This window comes from Felis catus, chromosome F1, assembly GCF_018350175.1.
Source record: "Felis catus isolate Fca126 chromosome F1, F.catus_Fca126_mat1.0, whole genome shotgun sequence".
NCBI lineage: Eukaryota > Metazoa > Chordata > Mammalia > Carnivora > Felidae > Felis > Felis catus.
The window spans coordinates 39,849,077-39,859,620 of NC_058384.1; the positions used below are offsets into that span (position 1 = coordinate 39,849,077).

Sequence of the window (10,544 nt, forward strand, 5' to 3'; positions counted from 1 at the left end):
AGTGTGGCCCCCAGGACCTCACTGTGAGCTGGCACCTTTCCTCAGCCGCTGGGCTGATCTGCACCTTCTCTGCCCCCAGCTCTCCCCGGGCCCCCTTCCACCCCAGCCATCCAGTCGGCCTCCAGCCAGGGCATCACACTGACATGGACGGCACCTAGGGGCCCCGGCAGTGCCCACATCCTGGGCTACCTGATCGAGAAGCGCAAGAAGGGGAGTAACACCTGGACAGCAGTAAATGCGCAGCCCGTGCCTGGTGAGTGGGCCAGAATGGGCGCTCTGAGTTATCCTGGCCCAAAGCTTCCCTACGTGACCTCCGGGCTCCAGGGTCCTGTGGCACCATCGTGCCCGATCCCGTTAGTACAGTGGGTCTCACTTGGGGTGGTCTCGCCCCCTGCGGGCATTTGGCAATTGTCTGGCAATTTGGGGTTGTCATAACTGAAGTGTGGGAAGGTGGGGGGTAGAGGCCAGAGGCGCTGCTGAACATCCTACGATACACAGGGCCACGCCCCTCTCCCCATCCCCACGCCCCCAAAGAACTATTTGGCTACAAATGCCAATAGTGCCAAGGTTAGGAAACCCTGGAGAGGGTTCCAGAAGTCTCAGGATGGAAGCCAGAGATGGAGCTGCTAGCACTAACCCCTTTCCTTCGGGCCTGGACCTCGGGCAATGCACTCTTTTCTCTAGATCTTACCTTCTTCATCCATAAGATGGGGAGAAATGTCCCCTATCCCATTAACTTCCCTATGGTTTCCAAGAAACTGCTTTCTGAGATTGGAAAGAACTCAGAAAAGTCCAAGCCAAGTTTGCAGGAGAAAGACCAGGTTTGAGGCGGGTTGTCAGGAGACCAGGTTTCTAGCCAGGGCTGTGCCACTTAGGAGCAGAGGCCTCTCAGGGCCTCAGTTTCCTCATCTCTGGAAAAAGGGTTTGGAACTAAGGGCATTCTTCCAACTTCCCTATTTAGTCATTCTGTCTTATTTATAAATATATATATTTATAACAACTCTTATAACTCTGTAAAGCAGAGAGAACCAGAGAGATTAAGGCACTTGTCCGAGACCACCAGCAGGTTAGTGACAGAACCAGACAAGGATTAGGGCCTCTGACATCCTGAGCAGTGTTGTTTTCACCTTGGAGAGAACCGAGTCACCGGTAGCTGGCTGCCTGGAGAGGAGGAAGGTGTTAGCACCCTAGGTTTGGTCTTTTCCAGAGCTTGGTGGTGCCATCTGTGTCCCCATCACCTGGTCCTGTCACGGTGGGACTAATGTGGGGTTGGCTTCTCACAGGCAGGAAGTGGACCGTGGTGGACATGCGGCAGGGCTGTCAATATCAGTTCCGGGTCACGGCTGTGGCTCCCTCTGGCCCCGGAGAGCCTGGACCCCCATCAGATGCTGTCTTTGCTCGGGACCCCATGAGTAAGTAGAACACCAACCCAGGTTGGGGGTGGTGGTGGTGAGGCGCAGGGGACAGCTCTGAAGCCCGCGGGACAGGACTGGGACCGTAGGTCAGGGCCAGTCCTGAAGGAAATGGTCAGGAAGGCTGGAAGACAAAGGTCGGAAGGCCTCTGGGGTGAGGCATATTTTAGGGGCCTGGGGGAGACATAAGCCCCCAAGTTGAGATCAGACAGGCCCAGGGGCCAGGCAGTGGGGATTAGAAGAAGCCCTTCCTAAGATCACTTTGCTCACTCTTCAGGTTCTGAGAAGGTCAGCTCTCAAGGACTCATTCCAGTCCTGTAACTGTCCACCCACCCCAGTGAAGGGTCGTCATCTCTGTGGGGCAGGTGGGAGGTCACAGTGGAACCTCACCATTGACTCTCCAAACAGCAGATATTTGCCCTTCAAGGTGGCTAACACTGTGCCCGCAACTAGATAAATAAATCCTGGTCTCTGCCCTTGAGAAACATTCAGCCTCAAACAGCATTTCCCTGTCTGTGATTTCAGACCTCCATGCACAGAGAGATGTCAGAGCATCATGATGTTGAGAACAACACAGACAGCCAAAAAGTTCTGTGATCAAAGATGTTCATAACAACAACCACCACCACCACAACAACAGATATTTATAACATCTAGCCTCTGATATTTCCAAGTCCTACAGGAAAGAGTCCTGTTCTAGTTTGAGCCAGATTTCCCAAATTTGAGGAGAGAATACCTTTTCCACAAAACACCTATCCAAAACCTCACCCCAAGACATACAACTTGGAAGACGCTCCTCTGTATACCTCTTATGAGCCTCTTATCCCCTTACGAGTCTGCTAATGACAAGCCATGGAGGGAGCGGCACATTTCTGGCACCTCCTGGGTTGGCCAGGTGGTCCACACCTTGAGAGTACTTTTGTATCCCCACAGGGCACACACGGTAGGCGTCAGGTCTGTTGAAACGAACCCAGCAGGAACAGAACGTTGTACAAGTTGAATGGACCCAGTGGCATCTAAGTTTTAGTCCTAGAAAGGGCAGAGTGTGGAGTGGAGGGGATGAGAGGGGGAAGATTTTATCCCTTGCAGGTGGACCAACCCCGTCCTAGTTTATCAATCTCTCTCCCTCTCTCATCGCTAATAGGGAATGGAGACAGCAAGCAGCGTAAGCAGCGCCCCACATTAGCCACCCCAGTCCCTACCTGTCCTAGACCCTTGCTACTAAGCATGGTCCATGGACCAGCAGCATTACCTGGGGACTTGCTAGGAATGCAGAATCTCAGCCCTCACCCAGGCTGCCGAATTAGGATCTGTAGTCTTAACCAAATCCCCAGGCAGTTTGTAAACAAATTCAAGTTTGAGAAGCACTGCCCTGGTCCAGAGTTAGAAACACGTGGACAGCTCTTAAAAATCCTGCTGCCTGGGCTGCACCCCAGACTAATGAAATGCACGTTTCTGGGGGTGGGATCTAGGCATCGGTGTTTGTAAGGTTCCTCCTACATGATTCCAGTGGGCAACCAGGCCTGAGAGACTGCTGTGCAATTCACAGAGCCCTTTCTTTACACACGTCACAACCCCTGCGGGTGCGTAGGGCCTGTTATTATCCTTCCCATTTAACAGGTGAAGAGTAAGTATGGACTGAGTGCCCAAAAGGCGGTCTTGACTAACTTAGAGCTCAGAACCAAAAGATAGAATTCTAGCCTTCGGGGATCTTGGAGCCCAAGAGGTCATCAACGAAAATACCCCATTCCAGGAAATACAGAAGGGCAGTTAGGGGAAGTGGGTTGGCAGGTGGCTGAATGAGTGGACTGAGGTGGGGAAAGCTTTCTGGAGCAGGTGGCCTGGGATCTGTGGTGCGTAGCTGAGGCAGAGTATAGGATAGAGTAAGGGTGTGGTTCCAGGTACCTGCTCTAGGGAAGTCTAGGGGCAGAATCCTTAAGTGAAAGAGATACCCAGCCTCCCCCATGAAAACTAATGAATATCCACACTGAGTGGCCTCCCTCAAGAGAGGGTGATGCCGTTCCTGACATTCCCGTGGTACCTGGCCAGGACCCCCAGGGCCCGTGAGGGACCTCCAAGTCACAGATACGTCGAACACCAGCATCACCTTGAGCTGGGCCCAGCCGGATGCTCAGGATGGGGACGAAGCCCAGGGATATGTGGTGGAGCTGCGTGGCTCAGACAGTCTGCAATGGAGCCCATGCCATACGGGCACCGTGCCGGTCACCACCTTCACAGTCAAAGGGCTTCGGCCCCAAGAGGGCTACTTCATGAGGGTGACAGCAGTTAACGACGGGGGCCACGGCCAGCCCACTGCCCTGGATGCATTAGTGCAAGCCATGCCTGTTACCGGTGAGTGCCACCTCCTTGCTCTTCCTATGCCCCCTTCCTGAGAGGGCCTCTGGGCAGCGTCCGTGTACTTGCCGAGCCAGGATCCCCCTCCCCAGTTTCATGAAGGGCCATTTATCAAGCACCTATTATGAGCCCGGCACTGGGCCAGGCAGGCCCGTCCAGAAATGTTTTCTCATTACAACTCATAAAAATCCTACAGGGTTCATATATTTGCCCCCAATTTACAGATAGGGAACCTGAGGTCAGAGGCCCTTGGCCCTGGGTCATACCACTGGTATGTGGCATAGCCAGGATTTAAGCCAGGTGACTCTGACTCCAAAGTCCAGGCTCTCTCCAGGATTCTTTGCTGCTTCCCAAGCATGACCTGAGAAGGCATAAGTGCTACTCAAGTGCTACTAAGCACCCACAGTTCGTGCTCAGAGTAGAAGACACACAGCTCCCTGTTACCCAAATGTGGATCTTTTCCTTTGGATTTAACCCCTGGAAACAGCTGACTCGTCTTTGACCCAAGCTGACCTGGGCCATCCCAGCAGGCCCTACTTGTCATAGTAACCATAAGGAAGACAAGTACAATGAATAGCACGTGTACCCAGAATCCAGAATCCTGGAACCTTGTCCTGTTTCTGCCTCCGGCTTGGTGTGGTCCCAAGCCTATCACTTCCTAGCTCAGATCAGTGTTCATCTATCTCCTCTGCAAAACAAGAGTTGGATTACCTTTTCACTATCCCCCTCTGTTCTGGCCTAACCCTTACCCTCTCCCCGATGGCTTCCCTTTCTCAGCTCCCCACCACCTCCTGCGGCTCCCCCTGCCCCCGGGATCCTCCTCCCAGCTCCCTATCCATTTCCTCCAGAGCCTCCCCTGCCACCATGGATCTCTGCACCAATTAGTCGGGCCCAGACTTCCCCCTCCAGCTCCGCCTTGTTGGAGACCTGGAGCTGGGGCCCAAGTGTGGAGGGAGGTGACGAGCCATATTGTGTGTTCCAGTCTGTCCCAAGTTCCTCATGGATTCCAGCACAGAGGACCTGCTGATGGTCAGAGCTGGGGACACCATTCGTGTGCCTGTTTCCTTTGAAGTGAGTATATCTAATGGGGAGTGGGGAAGAAGGGAGCCCAGAGCAGCCAAGAGAGCCGGATTCAGCCCTGTGGTTCTCTTCCCCACCGCCCTCCTTTTTGGTCCCCAGCCAGTGGTCAGGGCTTGTGCTGGAAATCAGGCCAGAAGTGAGGAAGGAAGAGGGTCCTCCCTGAAGGCACAGCCCCTCACCTGGCCACTGGGTGGCCACTCTGCTCTTGTCTACAAGTCCCTCTAGTGGTAGCTTCTGTCACTGCACCTCTAAGCTATGGTGCCCACTTTCCTCCACCTCTCCTTACTTAGCCTGGGAATTCAGGGGCCTGCAGGATGGATAATCCCTTTTGACCTTAGAATGAGTATTGTACAAGCACATGACCTGCATTTGACTCGGGATGATCCCCAACCAACACCACCTGTCTCTGTATGTGTAATGTAGCAGTAATGTGTGGTGGCTGGAAGCCCAGATTGCCTGGGGTCAGGTTCTAGCATCATTACTCACTAGCCGTTTGACTTTGGACAAATATCTTAACCTCTCTGTGTTCCAAATTCCTCATCTGTCAAATGGGGATAATAGTAACTTATCTCAAAGGATTTTTCTGAGGATTCAAGGAATTAATACATGGAAAGCATGTGCAGTACCTGGCATATAGCAAGTGCCCAGTGTGTGTTATCCATCAGTAATTACGATGATGATGATGATTACTATTAAGATCATCATTGTCGGGGCGCCTGGGTGGCTCAGTCGGTTAAGCATCCAATATCGACTCAGGTCATGATGTTTCGGTTCATGCGTTCTAGCCCCGCGTTGGGATCCACACTGTTAGTGTGGAGCCTACTTGGGATTCTCTCTCTCTCTCTCTCTCTCTCTCTCTCTCTCTCTCTGTCTCCCCTGGCCCCTCCCCCCTTCTCTCTCCCTCTCCCACTTGCACTCTCTCTCTCTCTCTAATTAAATTTTAAAAGCCTTTAGAAAGAATCATCATTGTCACCAACATCATCTGTGTGGGAACTCATAGGCGGCAGAGCCAGACTCAAACCCAGACATAACTCTAAATTACATGTCCTTGGGGCACCTGGGTGGCTCAGTCGGTTAAGCGGCCGACTTCGGCTCAGGTCATGATCTCATGGTTCGTGAGTTCGAGCCCCGCGTCAGGCTCTGTGCTGACCGCTTGGAGCCTGGAGCCTGCTTCGGATTCTGTGTCTCCCTCTCTCTCTGCCCCTCCCCTGCTCATGCTCTGTCTCTGTCTCAAAAATAAACAAAACATTAAAAAAAAATTTAAATTACATGTCCTTAACAATTAGACCATAATAAGGACAACGGTGGTGACAAAAATACCTAACACACACTGAGTGTTTAACACTGAGTGTTCCTTGGCCCTCTTCTCTATGCTTTCCACGTGTTACTAACTTCTCCAATCCTCAGAACAATCCCGTGAGGTTCATTACTGTCGGAATGCCCATTTGACTCTGATGCCCAGTGAATACAGTACCAGAGGATCTCGCGGGGAGCTGGGGGTTTGCCTTACTCTCCCTGTCCTGCTTCCTCACTGTCCCACCGCCCCCTACTATCCTGTATCATTCCCTCTCGACCAGCCCCTCCCTAAAGAGGCACTTCCCACCTCTGTGATTCTGCCCAGACATTTCCCCTCCGAGAATGCTCTTCTCCCCTTAGGCCCAGCTTAAATACCATCACCCCCACAAAACCTCCCCTGCTTACTTTTCTTTCCTCTCATTTCCCAGGCTGCCCCCATGCCTGAGGTGACCTGGCTGAAGGATGGCTTGCCCTTGCCTAAAAGAAATGTGACCTTCACCAAGGATGGCCTCACCCAGCTCCTGATTCCTGTGGCCAGCCTCTCAGACAGTGGCCTCTACACTGTGGTGCTGAGGAGCTTGGAGGGCAAGGAGGCTACCTACAGCTTCCCCCTCAGGGTGGCAGGTGAGGCAGGCCTAGGTAGGGTCTGCCGACACTGGCTTGCCACTCCCCAAGGCATGGAGCTCTCCATCTAGCCTAGTCTCAGCTCGTCTACCATGCCAGGGAATCCAAGGTGACCACACCACCAGCCATTCCTAAGAGCTTGAAGAAAGGAGAAAAGGCAGAAGGAGAGTCTGGAGTGGGGTGCGGGGTGCGGGTCCGTTGTCCTGCCCCAGGAACTTAGGGACAGTCAAGCCACAGCCCTTCACTGGACTTGTTATTCTTTATTGGGGGTCAGTGAGCAAAGATAGTCATCATCATTACCTCAACTGAATGAGCCTTGGAAGGATTGTCTGTGGTCCTTGCACACGATAAATGCTGCCCTCCCCACTGGGACTCCCACATAGCCCCTACCCACCCTGGAGAAGCTTCTAGAACACAGAAGTGACCTACAGCTAATGATGGGGGCTCTGCAACTTGGTCTTGTGGAAGCAAGTCCCTCCGCTGTCCTGTGTCATTTGACTTATAAACCAGAGTGAATTCAAATAATTCTTGTTGGAAAGGTTTTCTACTCTCTAGGGATAGCTGCAGACCCCCAGCTGAGCTCTCTCTCTGGCTCTAGCTGCCTGCATGGCAAGACTGCACTCCCAGGACCTCGGAAGACTTGGGGACCTCCGGGAGGGCCGTACAGAAGCCCTGGGGACCCCTGCTCAGTACCCCCGGAACTCAGCTCCCTTTGCTTTCTTGAGCAGCATGCCCGAAGGCTCCCGGACCCATCCGCCTGCAGGAGAACGTGCCTGGGACAGTGACGGCTGAGTGGGAACCTTCTCCAGATGAGGCCGGGGATGTCCCCCTGCACTACGAGGTGCTGACACGCTCCTCGGAGCACGGGCCCTGGCGCCAGGTGGCCGACCACGTGCACACCAACCACTTCACCCTCCTGGGTGTGCTCCCCGGCCACGAGTACCACTTCCGGGTGGTGGCCAAGAACGAGCTGGGGGCCAGCCAGCCCTCAGACACCAGTCAGCCCTGGTGCATCCAGCGGCAGCGAGGTGAGCTCTCGGGGATGCGGGCTGCCACTGGGGGGCAACCGGGGCAGTGGTGGCCGAGCTCCGCTCAGTGTGTCTCTGGCCGCCCCGCCCTCATCCCCGCCTCCCCGCCTCCCCCACTCCCCGCCTCACCACCTCCGAACCTCGCTCAGCCTACGGGCCTCTGTGTCCTTGACTCAGGGTGGGTCCAGAGAGAACAGAGGGCCGTGGGTGTCCACGTGTCCAGGAAGCCTTTGGGCGGGGTCGCAAATCAGCTGCAGGCAATACAGCAAAGAGAGGTTAATGTTTCTCTGAAAACCAAGTGTGTTTTAGAGTTAACGAAATGTGGGCCTTCAAAGTAGTTACTAGAAAAAGCAGATGATGAAATCGAATGCATGATTCCATATTTCTAAAACACACACACACAAAAATGTCTGGAAGATTCCACACCAAAATGTTAGCCCTGGTCGTTGATAGGCAGTGAAATTATGCATGGTTTTTATTCTTTCCCTTTTTGACTTTCTATACATTCTAGTTTGTCCACAGTGAATGTGTATTAGCTTGTAGTTGAAAAAAAAAATCCAAAAGGTATTTTAAGAAAAAGATAAAAAAGTGAGTCAAGCCGTGGGGGCCAAATTTGCAGGTAAGATGTGGCAGAAGGACCGAGGAAATGCCTACATTCCATGTGACTCACGCCTCAGCCAGCCCTTCCTTGCTTGCTGACCTTTCTCTCTCTCTCTCTCCCTCTCTCTCGCCCTGGTTTCTGCCACAGACAGGTTCACGGTGAAGGCTCCCAGCTACCGGGAGCCTGACCTGAGCCAGAAGCCCCGGTTCCTGGTGGGCCTGCGGACCCACCTGCTGCCTGAGGGCTGTGAGTGCTGCATGAGCTGTGCCGTCCAGGGCTGGCCCCGGCCCAGCGTCACCTGGTTCAAGGACGACCAGAGCCTGGCAGGAAACCCGGAAGTATATAGCACTGATGTGCTGGGCGTGTGCTCCCTCATCATCCCCAGTGTCTCCCCCAAGGACAGCGGCCAGTACAAGGCAGTGGCTGAGAACACGCTGGGCCAGGCTGTCAGCACCGCCACCCTCATTGTCATAGGTAAACGTCCCGCCCTGGCAGAAGGCCAAGCTGGCAAGGGGGAAGGGAAGGAGAGTCAGAGCAGGGAGCCCACCCTGTCGCCTCAAGAGTGAGTGGGCTGCAGGTCAGGATACCAGGTTCTTCCAACCGCCTTGGCTCTCCAGGATCTCTGTTACCTAAGCTGGCCATCTCTTGCCATCCAGGGCCTTGATTTGCCCATCTGCAAAATGAGGTATTGACTTAGATCCTTGACAACCAACTCTTAGCTTAGGGGACTATGTGCCACCCACCCAAGCTTCCCAGTATGGCCTTGCAATACATCTCAAGCTGAGAGCTAAAGAGGCTTCTTCTGCCTTCTGTGTTGCACCTTCATAAATTTGCCCAGATACAGACGTTAAGTCCAAAAAGCCCTGCTGATTTCCTTATCAGTAGTCTCCTTTTCAGTAAAGCAAATAATATATGTTAGTAAGAAACCATTTTTCCTTAATAGTACTTAAACATCTTCTATTTTGAAGAAGGGGGGAAAACAGTAACTCCTACACATTTTTCACTCTTCAGAATCAACCTTTGGGCAAAATGGCCCTTTCAGCCCCGAACCAGCGTGTCTTTTGTTTCTGTGGCATTTACGCCAAGGCCCTCGGGAAGCCACTCTCAAAGCGCCCCAGCGTGTGCACACACCTAGTCCTGAAAAGACTGTTTTCAAAAAGGTGTTTGGAGATGGTTGCCAGGGAGGGAGTTTGCCCAAGCTCAGAGAGCACACGGTGTCTCTGCATTTGAACCCATGGCCCCTGACGGCGGAGCCCCTGGGCCTGACCCTGTTCTGTGTGACCTTCACCATGTAAGAGGGGTGGGAGGGGAAGTGGCAGCTGCTCCTTCGGGACCAGCCAGAATATTCTGGTGTGCTTTGTCTTGCAGAATCTAGCTCCTAGCCCCACCTCGCCCTGGGATGGCCCTGTCTGGCCCCACAGCCATCGGATGGTGACAGATTCCTGAAACTTCCCTCTTGACGCCCACACTGGCCCAGAGAGCCAGTCCTAAAGGATGGAGCACACTGGTAGTGCCCAGAGCCCCAGGGAGACAGAGTGAGGGGCTTCCTGGGGATGTTCCACCAGAAGGGCATGGAGTCCTTGGGGAAGAAAGAGAAGAAGCGGGGACATCCAGCCTCTCAACCCCAAGCCAAGTGCCTGAACGGATGACAGGGAGCCTCCTCCGCCCTCATTACGTGGGCTTCTTTCTTTTCTACTTTGGGGGAATCCGGAGAGAACCTGTCTGCAACATGGAGGCCAAGTCCTTGTTTTCCCGAGCTGGGTTCCTAGAGGGAGAGCAGGAAGAGCTGGGCCTGCTGTGGACACCAGAGGGAAGAATGAGGAGGTCAGAGGACCTGGGTGAGGGCCAGGGCGTCCAGGGCATGTGTGGAGGGAGTGCCTTCTGTGCCTTTCATCATTAAAACGTTAAGCTAATACAAGCCTATCGTTTGCAAGTTAACTTGGGGTTGGTGTGGTGGAGGAAAGGTTCCCAATGCAGAGCCTTCGTTCCAGGCTCCAGCTGGGAGGACGGGTGGGTTCTGGCTCAAGGGAAAAATTGGGTGAGGACTGGCCTCCTTCTGTAGCCCAGGCCTGTGAGCAGTGGCTTCCCGGGGCAGGAAAGCGGAGAAGACTTGTTGGGTCTGCATAGTAGAGAGACCTCCCACGCTCC

The 10,544-nt window shown here is 53.7% G+C and overlaps 1 protein-coding gene across 4 annotated transcripts in view; it reads left to right on the forward strand.

Annotated features, from left to right (window-relative positions):
- IGFN1 (immunoglobulin like and fibronectin type III domain containing 1) overlaps positions 1-10,309 on the forward strand; it is a 32,457-nt gene extending 22,148 nt beyond the window's left edge. For 2 of the 4 annotated variants that reach the window (XM_045048848.1, XM_045048849.1), the window contains 8 exons: positions 80-253; positions 1,284-1,412; positions 3,462-3,764; positions 4,750-4,838; positions 6,572-6,767; positions 7,496-7,795; positions 8,544-8,870; positions 9,765-10,309. In XM_045048848.1, the coding sequence (XP_044904783.1) occupies positions 80-253; positions 1,284-1,412; positions 3,462-3,764; positions 4,750-4,838; positions 6,572-6,767; positions 7,496-7,795; positions 8,544-8,870; positions 9,765-9,778 (1,532 nt within the window). In that variant the 3' untranslated portion in view covers positions 9,779-10,309. The other 2 variants (XM_045048850.1, XM_023247442.2) reach the window with 2 other exon arrangements.
- Positions 10,310-10,544: the final 235 nt, after the last annotated feature.